Raw genomic sequence first — 22,134 nt, 5'->3', positions numbered from 1 at the left:
AAATCTATTGGTCTTTGCTCCTATAGGCCTTGGAACACATGCCTTTAAGAAAAATCTCACCAACAGAAACATTAAAAAAAAATTCTGAAAAAAAAAAAAAACTCTACATATTTCTTCAAAACCCCTCCTCTGGCTCTCAATTTAATTTCTAAAATATCTAACTTGAAATTTAAACCTATATTTCCAGTACCTACATTTACAAAATTGGAAATCAGTTTTTCAAAGACGTTCAACATGCCCTCAAAAACCAAAGGGGGTGTACGTTTTTCAGGTGTGTGGTATACCAAGCTTAATTAGTTAAATCTGAATGACTTACAGTGAAAGTAAAGTGAAAAAAGAAAAATCAAACTTCTGGTCCATCTAGCTTTAACTCCTCTTAACTTTACACATTGATTTATGAGCCCCCAGGGGTTATGCAGGCATCTTATTCATCTTTCCATCGCTAGCGCCTCCCACAGCCGCCCTTGGGGTTTGCAGTCGAAGATGTTTGGTCTGACTTGCACGGAAAATTAACCTGCTAAATATGTTTATGCAACAACAAAGACCATCAATCTTTTTTTCCAGGTGGACATCTAGAAGCGAAGTGAGAAGATCTGGGAGCATAAAATTAGTCTGTTTTAACTTTAATAACAAATGGTGATTGAAAAAATACAAATTTCGCATTCGCAGGAATGGGGTGCGGGAGTTACTAAATTTGCAGGGGTTTTTTTTCCCTCCCTGAGTGCAAAACATAGCAAAACTAATAAAATCACGACCCAGAATAAAAAGATCACATTCATTTTCAAAGCATTCATTGAAAAGTACACAGAAGCGTTCTTTTTAAATGCCCGCATGTTTACACATAGCAGGAATGTGGCTACTAAATATTAATCCTGAGGGAAACGGATACACATTTACCTTCATAATTAGACCCAGCAGGCCAAATATTAGCAAAGTAAACTGACAGAAACCACAAAGACAGATTGAAAGTGACCAACAGAAAGTGCCTGTCCGTCCCGGGAGCCCGGTGTGTTCCCTGCTCAGCCAGCGATCAAACATCTCAGGCAAAGAAACCTGCACGCACCAGCCGGGTAAAGGAGAAACCAAACTTTCCCAAATAAGTTAGTTCCGTTTTGCCAGTCTAAGTCCAACAGGTGTCAACACACGTCACCACACTAAATCCTTCCGAACAAGGTGTAGAGAGGCCATGGGAGGTGAGCAAAGAAGCTGAAAGGACCCGCCCGCTTTCGGGACGCGGAAAAAAAAAATAAATAAAGCCGAGTCCCTGTACCAACGGATCATATAGATGAAGGATGGAGGACAAGGGGGGATGGAGATGGGGAGACGCGTAGAGCGGTCCTGCCACAGACGCCGCAGGGGGACCTCGGAGCGAGGGCCTTGCGTGAGGTCGGGCCCTCGACCTCCGGGGTTAGTAGAGTTGGGAATCGCCGCGGCCGCAGGCAGGGGAACAGGGAGGGGACGGCGCGTGGTACCTGCTTGTCCAGCGTGTCCCGGGCGCCGCCCGGCCCGGCCCCGGCCCTGGGCGGCGCGAGTGCCCGCTCGCAGCTGCAGCCCTCCAGGAGGTACATGCCCGCCGGGCGGCAGCTCTGCTCGCCCTCAAAGTAGAAGAGCACATTCTGGTAGAGGGCGAACCACTTTTCGTGCCAGCGGCTCGCCTCGGCTGCCTTCTTGCTCAGGAAGCCGCGCTTGGTGCCCTCTTTGCGGGCTAGGAAGGCCAGGTACAGGGCGTGCCCCTCGTTGTAGCGCACGCTCTTCTGCATGGTGAGGGCGCGGGGGGCTCAGCCCTGCATCGCGGCCATCTCCCGCCGGCTCCTCCGAGGGCGCGCCCGTCTGGCTCCAGACGACGTGGGGGGCGCCCCGCTGCCTGACGCGGCGCACCCTGCACGCCGTCGGCCTCCCGGGCGCGGCGCCGCGCGGGTCCGAGGGACGGCGGGCTGCGGCGGGACACGTTGTCTGCCCTGACCGCCCTCTACGCCCCGCCCCCGGCCGAGCGAAGCCCCCGGCGCCCCGACGCCCGTGTGGAGAGGGGCCCGCGAGGGCGCCCGGCCGGCCGCCGCTTCGCTCAAAGTTGAGGGAGCCCGAGCCCCGCGGCGGGCTGAGAAGGACTGTCCTCGGGCAACTAGCTCCGGGAGACAGAAGGTAAAACGTCACGTGGGAGATCAGCTGTAATCGGCTTGGAGACCGATTTAAAGGGCAGAGTCGGCGCGGCGGCGGTGACGGCGGCGCTAGCCGCTCACCGCGGCGCGCGTCCCTCCCTCGCCCGTCAGCCCGCCCGCCCAGCCGCAACCTCTGCTCCCGCCGCGAAGGGGCGGTTCGCGAGGAGGTGGAGGCGCGCGGCGACCGCACACACCGGCTCACACGCGCGCTCCATCGCGCGCGCACACACACACACACACGCAAACCAAGTATACATACTCAAACACACAAACCCACATTCCCGTGGCGCGCACAGTCCCAGCACAAACGCTCGCGTTTGCACAATTACACCCTCACACTCCCCCAAACGAGAACACACAAATACACAATCACAGACCACATACTCCAACACACACAAATATATTCGCACAAATACACACAACGCAATGCTTGAACACACAAAAAATGACACATATATACAAATAACACCCACAACGTGCATTCCTCCACACAAAAATACAACCCCACTTGCAAATTACACACATATGCAACTTACACAAACTCACACACTGACATGCTCACCCAAACATACACATTTACACACACAAATCATACAGTCATCCACACACTCAACCAAACTCACCCACACAGTGGACACATGCACACTTTTACACTCATACACACATTCATACACAAATAGACATCCATACACAATACAATTCTATTCACATTCATGGTCATACACTCACACAAAATGTGATCATATGCAAACACATATATGAACACACACACAACTGCACACATTTACTCAAAAATACACACAAATAGCATATTCATACACAAACACTCAGAAACATACAAGTACACATTCATGCAAATTTATACACTTTCCCAAACCCACTGACACACAACACTCTCACCAGCCAAATCCACATACTCATCCACCACTGTGTTCCCACTGCAGTGGGTGGGGTCACGATGGTTTTGCATAGCAGGCAACCTTGACTTTTCTGCCTATACTTCACTGTACTTAAAAATGGAGGTGAAGATCTCCTGTTCCCAGAAAGGTATCGGATATTATGGGTTCCCTGTCAATGACCGTTATTTCTCAGGATTGAGACAAAAGACTAAATTTTAAGCACAGAGTTTTCAACCAGGAAAAAACAGCCCAACAGGGAGACTTGGGGCCCCTGCAGAATTTATCCGGAGAGATCATGCTGTCATAGGTTCATTAGATACTCTTGCTGGGACTGGGATTCATTTGATTAACAAATCTCACAGGTTCAGCCAGAAAACCAAGACCCCTACTAAACAATATAAGTGGAATAGAAGTAATGGGCCCAGCAGAGAAAGCTGTGAGAGAAAGCTAGTGAACACTCCAGGGAGTACCTGTGTTTGATTCTGTTATATACATTTTTTAGTCTCCTTAGTCACTTATCATAAAAATGGTTTGCTATAAAGTGTTTATTGTTAAAGATAAGATAATAATGGCAAAATCCTTTCCTGGGCCATGAATCCGCCATAGCACACCTGTGTCTGGTACCAATAGTTGTGTGTTCATTAACTGGTAGCCCAGGGGTTCTGCTGTAAGTGCTGTTTTTGCAGAATATTTTAACTCTGCCTCACTGAGCAGCTGAGTGTTCCTTCCATTTTAGCTAAAAAAAAAAAAATCACTATTAAAAACTATACAATAGGGAAGTTGCCATTTGAAATTTCAGTATGAGAACTGTGGCCATTTCTCTCTACATATTTTTAAATATCTAAAGGCCAGTGCTTGGCTAATTTGGGTTTAACCCAGGTGGGATATTATTGTATTGTTCTTTAGAGGAGATACCCGTAGAGAGACACTAAGTAAATGTGGACACGGTTTTGAGTCAGGTCCGAGAGGCAGAGGAGATGGCAGTTATCTCAGGAGGTCTTTCATTTCTTTCGCTGTGATCCAAACCCCATAAGTGAGTTGACAGGGGTAGAGTTGATGAGCTCCATTTTTGAGCGGAAACCATTAAGGGTGTGAATTCAATACAAAAACAATTTTGCAATGAGTATTTAGAACTTCTAACCACTTGTGTGTTTTTTTAGATGTGAAACTTTTTTTCCCCCCAATAAGCAGTGTCTTTGGTATTTAGGCTAATTTCAGTGCTTATTTATCTTATCTGCTCAAAGTTCCTTTTGATTTGAACCACATGAAGTATTCTTCTCAGCCTCTGGTCTGTCACCACTTTCTACTATGGAAGGTGTTGTGACTGTCATATGCCCTCTGACAGTGAGAGAAAGGAGCTCTTTCTTTCCCCAAAAATTTGACTGGTGACCATTACGGGTTTTAATTATGAAAATTCATTGGGAAACTGATCACTTGTTTATGTCCTCAATGCTACATTTAGGTGAGATAGAGGATATAGAGAAAAGCCCTTGCCTCTGCCCCTGGTGTGCTCAGTCTGTTAGGAATAGGGTTTACCGTTGAGGCACTTCTCACCTGTCTGTTCCTCCAAGGCAGGGCTGCAGCACCCATGCATGCCCAGCTGCTAAGTCACATCTGACTCTTTGTGACCCTGTGGACTGTAGCCCTCCAGACTCCTCTGTTCATGGGATTCTCCAGGCAAGAATACTGGAGTGGTTTCCATTTCCATATCCAGGGGATCTTCCCAACCCAGAGATCCAACTCACATCTCTTGCATTGACAGGCAGATTCTTTAGCACCAAGCTACCTGGCAAGCCTGAAGCACCCAGTAGGAGAGCTTATATGCAATAGATATACAAGTGATTCATAATATTTCCTAAATATTGGGCCACTGAATTATTAAAGATGACACGCACATTAGCAAATATTAGATCATTCTGCAAGACTCTTAAGAGATGGAGAAACAACCAGAAATTCCTAGACATTCTAGAGAAGCTATATCCAGTGAGTATCTGATGGACATTCATGGACTTTCAGCTTCCTTCATCTAGAGGGAAACTGCACCCCTGGAATGGTGCCATCTTGAAACACCAAAGGGCCAAGAGGTTATGAAAATGAGGATGATTATTCCCCCAGCTAATCACACAGGCTGGCAAACACGGACTATGTTCCAAGTGGGTGGGAACAAGTGCTTCTATGAATTCATTGTTTTTCCCTCTTGCGTTTCATGAACTCGTTCCTAAAGGGGACAGTTTAAGTTGATTTTCGAAAATGGTGCATTTCTCACTGATAATGATGAAAGTGTCCTCTTTCACTTTTCCTGAGTAAGAGAAAAAAAAATGGCAATGAACTATCGTATCTGGAAACTATATTTACGATTTGTAGAGGGAGACGATTTCCAGATAATTTGACCAAAAACTAAAGGAGGGAGAAAGGGAAGGAGGAAAGAAGGAAGGAAGGGAGGAAAAGTGGGAATAAGGGAATAAAGAGGAAAGATAAGAAGGAAAGAGAAATTTTCTCTGAGTTGTCCAAAGCTATTAAGGTTGGGGAGGTAGAGGCAGGGAAACTCATTCTCCATTTACAGAACTTAATTCATAGCTTTTCCAAATGCCTACTTCATACATGAGAAGACTTTCCAGGAAGGGGCTCTGTGGCCAAATATTCAGGGGTTAGAAGAACAGTAGGCAGGTAGGACCTGAGGAGCATGGTACCCCAGAGGCTAAATAGCAGTGTTTGGAGAAAGAAGGAGTGATCAACTGTATCAAATACTTCTTTGATGTTAAGTTAGGTGCTGACCATTGGGTGTGGACAATGAGAAGATCATTGGTGACAGTGACAGCCATGGTTTCAGTTGAGTGGTAAGGCTAAAAAGACTGAATGGAGTGGTTCACACACATTAAGTATATTATCCTCAAAATCCAGGATGAAAATAAAAATATTAGCAAAAACTGTGTCAATCACCTTACCAGTGTGGACTTGGAAGCTCAACACTCAGATCTTCTCACTCTGAGCACAGTCAGCTGTTGGCCCTTGTAGGTAATTGCCAGACACATTCTGACAAGTCAGGTCATCCCCAGGACCAAAGACACCTGGGTGAGAAGTGCTGCTGAATTTCTGCCGTTGGGGAATTTGCTCCAGGAATAGACATCTGACGAGACCCTGTCATGGTCACCCAGCTGATAATAAAAAGGTTGGATCCAGCCTTACCACAGTCACTGCTTGTCCAAAGCGTCACACAGTGCGGCTGTCTGGATGCTTCAGAGAGGAGTCTCTTTATCCTCCTCTATCCCACCAAAGACTCTGAGCAAATGTTCTCAGTAGCTCTGCGTCATTGGTCTGGATCCAGTTTCTCCTCGTGCTGTAGGTGCAAGTGCTGATGGTGTAGGACGCAGGATGCATGCCTTTGCCTAGACTGAACCCTGAATGCTTTGCAACCTTGGGGATAATTAGTAGAAAAGGAGTGGGGGAAGCCGTGGGAATGATCCATAAACCGTAAATAATTTTCTGCCTCTCAGGAGCTGGAACCTTGGATTCCCTTTGGTGTAGAAACTGTTCCTTCATAAGAAGCCCTTGAAAAGGCTCTTCAGTTGAGAAATATAAAACAAATGACTTCTCATCATTTCGAGAAAACCATGATGGGATCGTTGTGTGCATAGCTACTCTTGGAGGAGATGTTTCTTTTCCTTCTGGCAGAGACTGGCTGGATACAGATGAACGCACAATTCTTCTCTCCTGGAGTGGAGGGGACTCTATTTCCCAGCCCTTCTTACCATATAACTGGGTTTTGGCCTAAGGGACATGGGCAGACTGATGGGCACCTCCTGCTAGGTCCGGTCAGGATCATCTCTGCTCTTTCTTCTCCTTGGTAAGAGTGAAGATAAATCCTGAAGTCAGCAGGGCCACCAGATGGAAGAAGCCGTGATCCCTGAGTCACTGCATGGCTTCCAACTGCTTGGAGCAAGCAGCCCAGCCCATGTGACACTGTGACATAAGCAAAACATAAACTTTTGTTTTATCAAGTCATAGAGATACTAGCCTTCTTGTTATAACTAGTGCTAAGTGCCCTAGTTATACATTTTTTGATGTATACATTTTTTGATGTATACATTTCTCTGTGGACTTAAAGTGCGTTATATCAGCTATAAAGTGTTCTTTTTGCTTTTTAAAAAACAGGCTTATTGAAGTATAAATTACTTACAACAACTGCACATATTTAAAGAATACTGTTTGATAAGTGTTGATATATTTGTATACCCATGAACCCATAGCTAAATCAAAATAACAAACATTTCCCTGGTGGCTCAGATGGTAAAAAAAAAAAAAATGCCTACAATGCAGGAGACCCAGGTTTGATCCCTGGGTTGGGAAGATCCCCTGGAGTAGGAAATAGCAACCCACTCCAGTATTCTTGCCTGGAGAATTCCACGGATAGAGGAGCCTGGCGGGCTACAGTTCATGGGATCAAAAGAGTCAGACACAACTGTGCAACTAACACATATCACTCCCAATAGTCTCCTCATCCCTCTTTGAAATCCTTTCCTTCCCACCTCTCCTTCCCCTCCACCCCCATGCAAACACTGGTCTACTTTGCCATTGTTGGTTTGCGATTTTTAGAATTTAAAATAATGGACTCATACAGTCTTGTAGCCTTTTCATCTGGTGTCTGCCATTCATAGTGGTATTGAGATTCATTCATTTTGATGAGCTTTCCAATAGTTTATTCCTTTCATTTCTTTTTTTTTTTTTAAATAAAACTACTCAGACTTTAATGTACACAATCAAATCACCTGAGAATCTTGTTTAAATGAAGATTCTAATTCAGTAGGTCTGGAGTGGGGCCTAAGAACACATTTACAGTAAGATCCCAAATTTGTACTTGCTGCTGGCTCTTGGAAGATACCAGCATAGAGGCAGAATTATGATGTTTAATAATAGAAGCCACCTGTGGCTATTGGGCATTCAAATGAAGCCCCCCAAAAGAGATGTGCTATGAGTACAAAACACACATCAGATTTAAAAGATTTACCATAAAAAAGTTAGTGAAAGTGTAAGTCGCTCAGTTGTGTCCAACTCTTTGCGACCCCATGCAATTCTCCAGGCCAGAATACTGGAGTGGATTATCTTTCCCTTCTCCGGGGATCTTCCCAACCCAGGTATCGAACCCAGGTCTCCCGCATTGCAGGCAGACTCCCCACCAGTTGAGCCACAAGGGAAACCCAAGAGAATAGTGTGTGCCTATGCTGGGAGGGATTGGGGGCAGGAGGAGAAGGGGACGACAGAGGATGAGATGGCTGGATGGCATCACTGACTCGATGGACGTGAGTCTCGGTGAACTCCGGGAGTTGGTGATGGACAGGGAGGCCTGGCGTGCTGCGATTCATGGGGTCGCAAAGAGTCGGACACAACTGAGCAACTGATCTGATCTGATCCATTCTCCAGTGGATCTTCCCAACCCAGGAATCGAACTGGGGTCTCCTGCATTGCAGGCAGATTCTTTACCAACTGAGCTATCAGGGAAGCTACAATATGGTTCTATTTATCTCGAAAACGGGGCGGGAAACTCTCTTCACATTGAGAGCAGCAACCTGGACGTCCTAGAGCTCACTCTGCGTTTCCTCTCCGCAAGTCCTCGCATTCCCTTAAGGCCTCTACTCCACGTTTGGCAGCAACCGTTTTCTGGCCTGGCCCCCAGGAGCCCCCAATCTTCCAAGTTTATACTGATTGCTTAAGGGGTTTCAGGCCTGGATGCCCCAGGTGATTTCAATAGCCTCCTTTCATTTCTGAGTAGTATTCTGTGGTGTGAGTACACCACATTTGTTCATGCATTTGCCTGCTGGTGGACATTTGAGTTGTACTTTGGATTAACCTAGTGAAAGTGAAAGTTGCTCAGTCGTGTCCGACTCTTTACAACCCCATAACCTAAGAACACTAAGATTTTCTCCTATATTTTCTTTCAGAAGTTTTCTGGTGTTAGGGCTTATATTTCGGTCTATGATCCAAGGTGTGAGGTATGAATTGAGGTTTGAATTTTTTACATATGGCTGTCCAACCATATGGTTCCAGCACCATTCATTGAAAAGATTATTCTTTCCCTATGGAATCGCCTTGGCATGTGTGTCAAAAATCAATTGACTAAACATGTGTGGGTCTATTTCTGGATGCTGTTCTGTTCCTTTGATGTGTATCTTTATATATATATATATATACACATATATATCAGATTTACATTGATATATAACTTTATATCAACTTTATACTGTCTTGATTAACTTTTTAAAAAGTCTTAAAAATCAATAGTTTTAAGATTTGAAACTCATTCTCCTTCTTCAAAATTGTTTTGGCTATTTTAAGTCTTGTAATTCCACACAAATTTTAGATTCAGCTCACAGATTTCTGAAAAAAAAATTGCTGGGCTTTAGATTGGGATGGGATTGAATCTATAAGTCAATTTAGAGAGAAATGACATTTTAACAATATTGAGGTCCTCCAATCCATGAACATGGTGTATCTCCCCATTTTAGGTCTTCTTTAATTTCTCTCAGCAGTGTTTTATAGTTTTCAGTGTACAAGTCTTACACAACTCTTGTCTAATTTATTCTAAATATTTCACATTTTTAATGCAATAGTGTCTTAGCTTAAGGCTGTTCTTAAAAAAAAAAAAATACTGTAAACTGGGTAGCTTGTCAGCAACAGAAATTTCTCTCAGTTCTAGAGGCCAAAAGCCCAAGATCATGGTGCTAACCTGGCTGAGTCCAGCCAGAGAGTCCTCTTCCTGATTGCAGACAGTGGACTTCTTGCTGTATCCTCATAGTGTAGAGAAAGAGAGCATTTTGGTTTCTTATAAATTGGTGTCTTATAAAGGCACCAATTCCATTCATTAGGACTCCACCCTCACGGTCTAATTACCTCCCAAAAGCCTCCCACCTCCCAGTATCATCACATTGGAGATTAGATTTCAGTATGTGAATTTGGGAGGGCAGGCATGAACACAAATAGTCCACAACAAACAATAAATGGTATGTTTTCATTTATTTTCTGATTTCTCATTGACAGTAATATAGATATAAAATTTATTTCAACATATTGATCTCATACCCTGAAACCTCACTATATTCACTTCTAAGTTCTTACAACCTTTTCATAAGTTTAAAATTTTCTACATAGACAATGATGTCATCTGTTAATAAAAATACTTTTATTTCTTCCTTTCATATCAGTATGTCTTTTATGTCTATTTCTTGCCTTTTGCTAATGGCTAAGTCCTCTGAAAAATATGTTAAATAGAAGAGGTGAGAATGTACATCCTTGCTTGTTCCTTATCTTAGAAGGAAAGGATTCACCAGGTGTGATGTTATCTGTAAGTTTTTCATAGAGGCCATTAATCAGGTGGAAGAAGTTCCCAGCTATTCCTGGTTTGCAGAGAGTTTTTTTTTTTAATCATGATTGGATATTGAATTTTGGCAGACGCTTTTTCTTATGTTCATATGGTTTTACTTTTTAAATCATTCAATATGGTGAAGCAATAGCTTTAAATAATAGTGTTAAATAAACCTTGCCTTCCCAGGATAAACTCTACTTTATTATGGTGTATCATCTGCTGTTAACCCATACAGTGTATTTTTCATCTCAAACATTATTTCATCTTTAAAAGTTTGATTGGGTCTTTTTGTCTTCCATTTTCCTCTTCATCATGCTCATGCTTTCTTTTACCTTATCAAACATATGGGAGTATATTTATAATAGCTGTTTTAATGTCCTTATCCTTCCATTTTATTGTTTCTGTCATTTGTGTCATTTCTGGGCCTACTCATTAATTTCATTTTCTCTTTCCAAAGAGCCACATTTTCCTGAGTCTTTGCCATATTTGGTTAGATGCCTAAGGAAGTATTCTTACCAGGATAATCCAGTGGACAAACGGATTATCTTTGTTCTGGCGGGCTACAGTCTGTGGGGTTGCAAAGAGTCGACTGAAGTGACTGAGCACGCACACACACGCGCATGCACAGACACTGCGAATTTTACACTTTCAGTTTTGTTGCTTTCATTGTGTGTGTGTTTGTTGCAATACACTGCTTTAAATATTTTCTACTTTGTTCTGGAACTCAGTTAAGTAACTTGAAAATAGTTCAATCTTTAGAAGGCCTACTTTTAAGCCTTCTTTTCAGGGAGGTTCAGAACAGCCTTTCATTTAAGTTCGTTTAGCCCACTCAGCCGAGGACTCGACTTCATGCTCCCTGTGTTAGGAGATATGTCCATTCTTCTAGGAAGTGGTGTAAACTCTGGAGATTTTTCCTCTTGCTTCTTTTTTTCTTGTTCTGACTTTAGTCATTTTCTCACATGCATGAGCTGATCTGGGCTCAGCTGAAGACTGAAGGGGAACTTTCTGTAGATTCGTAGCTCTCTCTTTATGTAGCTGTCTCCTCTCCAGCACCCTGTTCTGTGTATTCTAGCCACTGGCTTCCCTGCACTCAGTCTTGTCTCTTCACCTCAGTGAGGCCACCAGGTCTTCATGGGGTTCTCCCTTTAAGCTCTGCAGCCTGGCAGCTCTCTCCAGGATGGGTGGTGGGGCCACTTGTAGGGCTCATCTCATTTGCCTCCCTCACTCAAGGACTCCCAAGTGCCTTCCTGCCTCTTTCCCTGTGTCTGGAAACCACTGCTTCATATATTTTGTCCTATATTGTGGTTGTTTAGGGTCCGAAGTAGAAATCCTGTCTTTGTTCTTGAGAAATTATTTGGTGGTTTTTCATAGGTGATGACGAGTAGCTGTTGCTGGGATATTCACAACATAAATGACGGGTGGGAGCTTCAGCCCACAGGTAGGAGAGAGGAAGAGGGGCTGCACCAAGCTCGGCAAAGCCCCATTGTGGTCTGGACCATGGAGGTCCTCCCTACTCAAGGTGTGTTATTTAACACAGGAGACCACAAATGGCTTGTGCTGGACTCTTTAGTCCCATTAGTGGCTTAAAATCAGCCCAGACAGGACCTATGTTTTCTCCTAATGAGAGTGATTCTTCCTTCCATAGAATCATTCTAAGAGGCCGATTCTATGACAAGTGAAAACTGGAGAGGAAGGTTTGTGCCGAAGGAAGAGAGAAAATTTTTCTCTAGCAGGGAACTTCTCCCTTCATCTCCATGTTAACATCTGCATTCTCTATGTTGTCAGAACCTTCTGTTCTCTGTTGTTCTGATGGAAATTAACGGACCAATTCCACGCTTGAGATGGGTTGGTAAAGGTGAGTGGTGCTTCCCCTTGCCAATCTCCATTCCCACTGGCCTGAGGGTAACTCTGGCTCGGAGTTGCACGGAGGTGATTTGAGCTTCAAGGAGATACTAGATAAAGACCACCACAGCTGGCAGCTCAGTGAGACTGGAGCAGGAGACTATATACAGATCTTCGAGTGAATCCTCGTAAGGAAGCAGCCCTGTGGCCTCTTAACAATTGTGTGTGTGTGTGTGTGCGCGCGCCCACATGCATGAGCATGTTCAGTCACTCAGTTATGTTCGATTCTTTGCAACCTCATGAACTGTAGCCCACCAGGCTCCTCTGTCCATGGAATTCTCCAGGCAAGAATACTGGAGTGGGTTGCCATTTCCTTCTCCAGGGGATCTTCCTGATCCAGGGAGCTCATGTCTCCTGCTTGGCAGGCAGATTTTTTACCACTGAGCCACCAGGGAAGCCCCTGTGAGGCCTATCTGCCTGTACAAAACCGTTTATCTCATCTGGACCTCCACAGTAAAACCACTTATCTTCTTTCTCTTCATTTTCTCTCTTCCTCTGCCAGGATCCACTGCAGGCTGCCTGGTGAATACTGCTCTTCTCATACCCTCTCACTGCTCCTTTTTCTGTTTTTCTCAGTCTGTCTTCTATTGGGTTATTTCACTTGTATCCACAGCACAGTGCACTTAAAAGACTAACCTCGCCCAGTCATGAACAGCCAATCAGAGAACTGCTTTGCTTCTGGGTGTCAGCCTCCACAGCCAATCAGAGAGCTGCTTTCCTTCTACATGGCAGCGGTCAACCACAACTCATTGGCTGTGAGTTTCAGAGCCTTACTTCTCCTCTGAAATCTGGCCTTCACAGGGTGACTACCTTGTCCCAGATTCTCAGGACTCTGGTTTTAGCATTGAAATTCCTACATCCTGGGAAACTCCCCAGACCCCAACAAATGGAATGGTTGATCTCCCTAATCCTGAAGCCAGTGCATGACTTCTTTGTTCCCAAGAGCTGGCTTTTAAGGCCATTCAAGGTTCAAGTCCATCTGAGCAACTTAAGGGTGGAAGTGGCTAGTTACCAGATGACCTAAGATTTACTATGGTGGAGCTTTTATCAAATCTTTATGCAGTTAAATTTGTACCATTTATTTTAAATGGTAAAATTACCATGTTCAATAAATGTGTCAGAGTCAAAAACACAGGTAGAGTAGCGTATGTTTGCCTAAGGCAAATAAAATGAGATTCTGTAACTCCTAGTCTTAGTTCTTAAGGAGTATGGGAAGATAATCTTATACTGTGGATTATCATTACTTATGCAGGCTTTAGTAAAAATTGTAAATATATACGTATATATATACATACACACAAAGCTTCCTGATGGCTCAGCAGGTAAAGATCTGCCTACAGTGCAGGAGACATGGGAGATGTGGGTTCAATCCCTGTGTCAGGAAGATCCCCTGGAAGAGGAAAATGACAACCTACCCCAGTATTCTTGCCTGAAAAATCCCATGGACAGAGGAGTCTGGCGGGCTACAATCCAAAGGGTTGCAAAGAGTCTGACATGACTGACTGGAGGAAAAACTGGAGGAAGGGAGGAGAAGAGAAGTGGAGTATGCACACACATGTACTTTGTATTTGAAAAAGACATTTACTTATTGACCGCTCACAATCCATGTGTTCTGAATTGATTTTCCAATGCCAGAGATGGATTTTGGTGCTCCATCCACATTCCTTGGGGCCAAAGATAGACATCTAGGCAAGGAATGCTGTGGGAGGCAGGGTGATGCTCATATAAAACCCAGAAGTGGAGTCTGCACGGACAGCAGAGGCCTCTGAAGGGCACTAAGAAAGAGAAATTCCACCATCTGTGAGTCATCACTCTGAGTTTATTATTACTATGTCCCTGTGCATTTATTAAAAATGCATATACTCTCAGTAGGGGTACACATCTTTGTGTGAATGGATTTATCAACTCATATTCTTTCCTAACAGGAGAAACAGAACAACACAAAAGCCCTGGATCATAAAGAGGAAAAACTGGAGGAAGGGAGGAGAAGAGAAGTGGAGTATGACATTGAATTCTGGGCCAAATATTTATTGGGTTGGCCAAAAAGTTTGTTCAGATTTTCCTGTAATATCTTACAGGTCAACCTAATAGTTAAAAGAATTGGTAGAAGGGATACGGGGAGATCTTATATCATTCAGGATTCAGTAAGGAAAATTTGAATATTTTACATAGAGAGAACTTAATTCAGGGATGGAAGACCAAAGGAGTCAAACGGGGTTCAGGGTGGAAACTCAGAGATGAAGAAAGGCAGGAAGTCAGTACAGCTTCTGGGCTGCAGAGACAAAGGGAGAAGATGAATTCCTGGGTCCCTGGCATAGCTGGGCAGAAGCTGGTATCATGTGGGCATGTCTGGCAGGAGGTGAAGCCAGGGAAGGCTCAGCTATTGCTGCAGACTCAGCCAGGCAGAGATGGGGGAGAGAGGGAAAGAACTGGATGACTCTCTCCTGCCTTCAAATTCACCTGCCTTCTTGTTGGCTGCACTCACCCTGAGCCGGCAAATACAAAGTGTGTGTGTGGCGGGGAAGGGCAAGAAGTGACTGTGAGAGCAAGCAGCCCCAAGACTGGCAAACACCAGATAAATACCTAACTCTCTGCTTCAAAAGCATGCCAGGGCTGTGCTCTTAGCACCTCAGCCCTAGACTTCAAAACATACAACCTTGCAGTCAACTTTCCAAAACTCCCAACTCTATTTTCTCAAACTGGAAATGAATTTATTCTGTAAACCAGCTTAATGGCCTCTGTGACCCAGATCATCAAGAGATCAACAAACGTTTATCAACTTCTTACTTGTTATGGTGATGATGGTAGAAACAAATATGAATAAGACTGAAGCACTGACATATATACACAATCATGTATAAAATAGACATCTAGTAGGAAGCTGCTATATAGCATAGGGAGCTCAGCTGTGTACTCTGTAACGACCTAGAGGGGTGGGATTGAGGGGTGGGAGGAAGGCTCAAGAGGGGAGGGGATATATGAAAACTTATAGCTAATTCACATTATATAGCAGAAACATTATACATATTGCTTTACAACACTGTAAAGCAATTATCCTCCAATTAAAAATAATTTTTTTAAAAAGTGCTGTTGACAGGTAGGAGATGGTAGAAATGGGTGAGGTGGTCAAAAGGTACAAACTTTCGGTTACTAGATAGGTAAGTTCTGGGGATGCAATGTACACACGGTGCCTACAGTTAATAATACTGTATTATATACTTGAAAGTTGCTAAATGACTGGAGATTAATCTCATCACAAGAAAATTGTAACTGTGAAGTTACACATGTTCACTAAACTTATGTTGATCAGCTCACAATATATACATATCAAATCATTATGTTGTATACCTTAAACTCATAAATGTTGTATGTCAATTATATCTCAATAAAGGTGGAAAAGGGTGCAAAAAAAAAAGAGCCTCTAATAGTTTCCCATTTTATACAAGAGGGCAAGCAAATACACAACTTTTTCTTGCCTTGTTTATAATGCAAGGCAAGACGAAAGGCCAAAATGAGTTTTCCCTGTGGCCATCAGAAAAACTAGGTGATTGAGCTAGATGATTAACAAAAAGAAAGAGATGCCAAAACACAGTTCATAATTTGTGAGCACTTTCCAAGTTGGTGAGTTACGATAAGACTGAGGAAAGGAGAGACTTGCTAAAACTAATTGGTGAGATTCTTTAACACCAGTCCACATCAGATTCCCTGACTCAAATTCCATCTCTCACTACATAAAGCCCGAGTTCCTTTTCTGGCACAGAGGGCTCTCTGTGACCTGGTCTCAATTCCAGGTTAGTCTCATCGTCTACCATTTCAAATATTACTCTCCAAGAACTTCAAAATTCAAATTTTAATTTCCAAGCACTTCAAATATTAATCTCCAATAACTCCAGACTTCTGGTAGATCTCAGCTTTCACCATGTTCAGTGGTGCTCATTGAATAAATGACTGTTTCATACTTCTAGCTCTTTATCTGTTTCTTTCTGTAAGAGCTTTGGTTTAGACAGTAAAGAATCCATCTGCAATGCAAGAGACCCAGATACTATCTCTGGGTTGGGAAGATCCTCTGGAGATGGGAATGGCAACCCTCTCCAGTATTCTTGCCTGGAGAATTCCATGAACAGAAGACTCTGGTGGGCTACAGTCCATGGGGTCGCAAAGAGTTGGACATAATTGAGCAACTAACACTTCTCTAAGAGCAGCCTTCTGTCTTCATTTGACAAGTGTGAAATGCTTATTTCTGCTTATCCTGCAAGAAATTGCTTGGTTATTTTTCCTCTATGGAGGCCTCACTGACTTCCAGCTGGATTTAGTCTTCTTTCCATGTGCAACAGTCATATTATCTCTATAAGCATTCACCACAGTTTGGAATTATCTGTATGTCTATCTCTGTTACTGGACAAAGCTCCCTGAGGCCAGGGACCCTGTCTTACTCATTTCTGAACCTCAACGGAGGTCTCAGTCCAAGCTAAGCTGCACTGAACCTAGCTGTGACTAGTGTTGGTTATCGCCACCCCAAATTCCTCTCCACTCCTCTTCCCTAACAATACCCTACAAGTACGAGTATAACCAGGAGTGTACTCTAATCTGCTCAAGCCACCAGAATATTCTCTCTCTCCCACTTGGAATGATTGATCTAAGCCAGTCCAATCAGAGTGAATGTGAGGACTCTCACTTGAAACTCTAGGGTAAAGACTAAAACTTTCTCTTTACTTAGATGTGGAAGATAGCCAAGGAGCTTCTGGAGCATCAGACCACAATTTAACCCTCACTGCTCAATTGCTAAGGCAGTGGCACCCCACTCCAGTACTCTTGCCTGGAAAATCCCATGGACAGAGGAGCCTGGTGGGCTGCGGTCCATGGGGTCGCTAAGAGTCAGCCATGACTGAGTGACTTCACTTTCACTTTTCACTTTCATGCATTGGAGAAGGAAATGGCAACCCACTCCAGTGTTCTTGCCTGGAGAATCCCAGGGACGGGGGAGCCTGGCGGGCTGCCGTCTGTGGGGTCGCACAGAGTCGGACACAACTGAAGCGACTTAGCAGCAGCAGCAGCAGCTCAATTGCTATCCCATCTGAGTCTGGGCAGTTGGACTACTTCCAAGGGAAGAACTCAAGAGAATGGAGGGCACACTTCTGCCCACCATCCCAGGCCCAGACACTTGCTAAAATTTGTCACATGGTAGGACTTGCCCTGACAGTGTGGATCCCTGCTAGGGATCTTTTCATCCTGCAATCCTATCTACCCCACAAAATGAGGGCATCCCTGACTAAGAGGCAAAAATCTACCGAACAAACTTCTGCTCCCACAAAGGAGGACTCCTCTCTAGATTTAAAAATTACCAAATAACAATAAGGCTTCAGTGGAAAAGTAGGAACTCTAGATGGTAACATAAGACCCAGAATCTGGTTGGGACACACACACACACACTTGATTTCATGTAGAGAAAACAGGTACTGGAGTTTGAGGAGGGCAGAAATAAAGAGAAGGGAGTGATGAGGAGTAGGGTGAGCCTTTAGCATTCTGGAAGTCTTGGAAACCTCGGTCAAGGGCATATCTGCCCAGTTGCTTTGACCACCGTGGTTACCTCCCTCCATTTTTTTGAACTAAACATACTGGAGATTTCCTCCAGTGCAAATAACTCAGGTGAGTCTCTAGTCCTAGCTGGCATTTTCCCACCAAGTAAGTTTTGGCCTGAAAAAGCCCAGGAGTCTGGTAGGGTCATAAGTAATAATAGTGACGGCAGTAAACACACTTACTTACATAGCACTTACTATGTGCTTGGTCTTTTTCTTAAATTAACTCATTTAATCCCCACTGCAACATTTTGACTTGCACTTTATTATCATCACTATTTTATATTTCAACAAAAACATTTACTTCAAAATATACTGGGCAGCCACATACACCATATCAGCAGTTGCCCTATTGCCATCCCCTCTACTAAAGGATTGAGCAAATGAATTCTTTTGTCTGCATACATTTCCTGTTCAAAACCTTCAGTGGTTCCCTGTAGACTGGAGAATGATATTAATACCTGAGTTCCTTAAATAGCCCTGCAAGTCTTTCTAGTCCAATCTGTGTCCAGTGGACTGTACTCACCTGCCCTAACCCCTAGGATTGGCCCTGCTCTCACCTAGAAAACTGCACCATCTGGGAAAACTGATCTTTTCTGCAGGCCAGCTAAGCCCTACCTCTGCTCTGAGGCCCCCACTCTAACCCTCCCCTCCCCCAGCCTCCTCTGAACTCACATGGCAATTAGAATTGGTAAAATGCCCTGGACAGCCAATATGTATTTCAGGAGACAGCTCTTGAAATATTACTTATTTTGGTGGATAATTCCCATTATATTTTATCTTACTAGTCAGATTGTGGACTTCTTGAAGAGCGATCATGACTGATAATAGATCTGTTTTCCCTGCAAGGTGGTGCACAGGGACCCACCCTGGAAGTATTTGGTAACTTTTAGACAGATTCCAGGACGGGAGAAAAAACCCTCATGTTTAAGGCTCAAAGTTCAAATCCCAACTCTTTGCCACTTTCTGGCTGAGTGAATAACTCAGGGGACTTGTGCAATTGCTCAGGACCCTAGGCCTTCCCTTAAAGAGTAGTTAATGATCTCTTACATCGCTTAGCCTTGCATACAAATGCGCCGTGCATTTTAGCTAGTCTTTTTGTTCTCGTTTTTAACTCTAGGCACTTTTAAAAGTTCACCTGAAACCACAGGTCTTAGACCACAAAGATGACGCACCTGACTTGGCCATGGGAGAGGAGGAGTTTTGCTAGGGAAAGATTCAAGGGCGAAGAAAGGTGACTTGAAGGAGCCTGTATTCGCATCTCTCCTGTGGGCTCCAGGCTGTATATTAAATAATATTATAAATCTGATCCCGCCTTCCACCTTTCAGAATTTATGTAGGAATTCAATTGTCCAAATAATAATATAATTTATAGGGTTTGGTTTACTTCAGGCTTTACTTTTTTCCAGGCTTAGCTGTGGTCCATCCACAGCAGCATGAAAATTAGAAGGCTTTTTTAGCAGAGGATAAATGTCACCACTGAAGCCATTTTTTAAAATGATCGATGGGCAAATCCTATTTTTAGCAGAGACCAGAGCATATGTAATTTGAACTGAAGAAGACAAGTCAGGATGAGACACATCAGTAAGGATCTGGGAAGTAAAAAGCAAGATAAAAAAGCTCCCTGACAATGTTATCTAAGAGAGGCAAAGCACAATGGAGCCTCTTAACGCTCAAAATGTAGCATGTTTGAGGCAGTATTGTTTTATATCAGTGCTGGAATGTGTCATGATACTGTTAGGCATAATATCAACCATCAAACAGATCAGAGTTCAAATCCTGGCTCTGCCATTCATCAAAGGTAAGACTTTGGGGAACTCTATGAGCTGGCACTCCAGAATCCAGTGGAAATTTGTTCATTGATGTCCATGTCTGTGATTAGGGATGATAATGATAATGAACTGACCTCATAGGGTTGTTGTATTAATACATGTACATTTTTAACACAGTTCTAGGGACATGGTATGTACCCATTAGTTAGCTATTATTATTCTACCCAGTTAATAATTCAACTCTATTGTTTTAATACCACAATCCCTGGTGTTAGCCAAAATGCCAAGAAAAGCACAAGTCTCAATTATTTAACAGCTTCCTTCCTTTGATCAATCTTCAGTCACTGCCACTCTCATTCTTTTATTTCTCACCAAGTTTATGGTCATGGACAATAAAGCATTTCCTGTGGGATTGAGTCATTTGGATTTCCTATGCTGGAGGCGAGCTTGATTTCCCAGGAAGGACCATCTGGCATTGCCCCTGGCTAGACTTTGGAGCCAAGGAACATTGCCTGGCAGTGGGCACAGGAATACATTTCATTTCCTCTTGTAGGATTCAATAGTCATATTTTGTTCAAATTATAGCTCTGTTCTCCTTTAGTGCTAGGATCGACTGTGAAAATTAGGCCTGAAATGCACATTCATTTTCTAAAATTGTGCTGTTCTGTGTAACAGCAGTCTCTAGGTCTTAACTAAGTCTATAGATTCTGTGATGTTTCTATTAAGAAGTCAATGTGAACCAGACAGATTAGAAAGGAAACCTCCAAAATCCATATATCCTGGGCTGGGGGAAAGAGAAAACTTCAGAAGACACAAGCCTGAGAGTTCTTACAATGTGTTGTATATGCATTTTCATTTACTTTTATTTGTCTTTGTTTGCATGAGTTGTGTGAAGTTAACTGTCAATGTATTTATTTATATGACTCATGATATTGCAGTTGCTGATATCTACTGCTGCAATTATTATTTATGACAAAATTAGCTCCTGTTGGTAAGTGCGCTAAGTTTTCACTCAAAGAGTACATCCATGTTCGGGCTATTTTAATCCCAAATACAAATTGGCAAGCACAGTAATTGCGGAAGAGAACAAGGAAGCTGGATCATAAATTGCCTTTATGGAAGACAAAATATTCTGGGAATACTTAGAACCTTATTTCTAAATAATATCTGATACAAACTATTATATATATATATATAAATAGAACGGATAAACACCAGGTGGTCCTATTGTATAGCATAGGGAACTATATTAAATATCCGATGATAAGCCATAATGGAAAAGAATATGAAAAAGAATGTATATGTAACTGAACTACTTTGCTGTACAGTAGAAATTAACACAACATTGTAAATCAACTATATGTCAATAAAACATACTTAAGAAAAAATAAACAGCATCCGAAGAAAAATGAGAAATTGCCCCAACTCTGATGACTTTGACGGTGACGTTTTTTGTTTGTTTTTAAATGTTTCTTTGGCTGCACTGGGTCCTAGCTGTGGCACAGAGGAGCTTTGCTGAGGGCTCTCTGTTGCAGCGCGCAGACCTCTCTCTAGTTCCTGAACACGGGTTCCAGAGAACACAGGCTCATTTGTGGCACTCAGGCTTAGTTGTCCCGCAGCCTGTGGGATCTCAGATCCCCCACCAGGGACTGAACCTGTGTCCCCATCCTTGGATGGCAGATTCTTAACCACCAGACCACCAGGAGACATTTTTGAAGTTAAGGAGCTAAATTTTAGCTCATGATCTCCTGGTTTTATGTCCTGCTCCATTAAAGATCATGGGAACTTTTGAAATATGTTCAGTTGTCTTAATGGCAAGGAATATCATTATTTTTTAAGAATAAAAGTTATTATTGAAATTGCTTTGAAATCAAGATGTGAAGCTAGACTTATACAAGGTCACATGGGGTGGACTTCAGTGCATTTGGAAAGAGAATTTTGCTGATTAGGATTGGATCAGATGAACAGATGCTGAGATGTTAGGAAATTCTGGATTTCCAGTCACTGAGACCTCCTCTGGAACTTTATTTCTAACTTTTCTGTATGACCACAGTAACATTATCCCTTGAGCATTTTCAAGTCTAAATTGTCAAATGGTCAAGAAAAAGATAATTTCTCAAAGCCTTTATCAAAGGCACTTCTCTGGTTAACTTTTTTACAGCTAAACCTCTCTGGGGCCACCTCTGGTTCCAGCAGTGCCATCATCCTTAGTTTATCCTAAAGAGCCCACTGCCCACTGAGGCACGGAAACTGGAATATTCCCTTTAGGGCAACTGGTGGGGTGCTGCTTGGGCAACAAAGTAAAACAATAGTACATAGTTTCAACCCCTGGGTTGGGAAGATCCCCTGGAGAAGGAAATGCGATCCACTCCAGTATTCTGGAATAATCCCATGGATAGGGGAGCCTGGTGGGTTATCATTCATGAGGTCGCAAAGAGATACGACTGAGCAAATGAGCACACACACACACAG

The 22,134-nt window shown here is 43.3% G+C and overlaps 1 protein-coding gene across 2 annotated transcripts in view; it reads right to left on the bottom strand.

Annotated features, from left to right (window-relative positions):
- RASGRF2 (Ras protein specific guanine nucleotide releasing factor 2) overlaps window positions 1-2,111 on the bottom strand; it is a 265,280-nt gene extending 263,169 nt beyond the window's left edge. For both annotated transcript variants that reach the window (XM_002689373.7, XM_024995302.2), the window contains exon 1: window positions 1,473-2,111. In XM_002689373.7, the coding sequence (XP_002689419.4) occupies window positions 1,473-1,760 (288 nt within the window). In that variant the 5' untranslated portion in view covers window positions 1,761-2,111. The remainder of the gene's footprint in view (window positions 1-1,472) is intronic.
- Window positions 2,112-22,134: the final 20,023 nt, after the last annotated feature.

Source organism: Bos taurus, chromosome 7 (genome assembly GCF_002263795.3).
Source record: "Bos taurus isolate L1 Dominette 01449 registration number 42190680 breed Hereford chromosome 7, ARS-UCD2.0, whole genome shotgun sequence".
NCBI classification, from domain to species: Eukaryota; Metazoa; Chordata; class Mammalia; order Artiodactyla; family Bovidae; genus Bos; species Bos taurus.
Note: the sequence above shows the minus strand (reverse complement) of the source record. Positions and strands in the feature narration are given on the sequence as shown.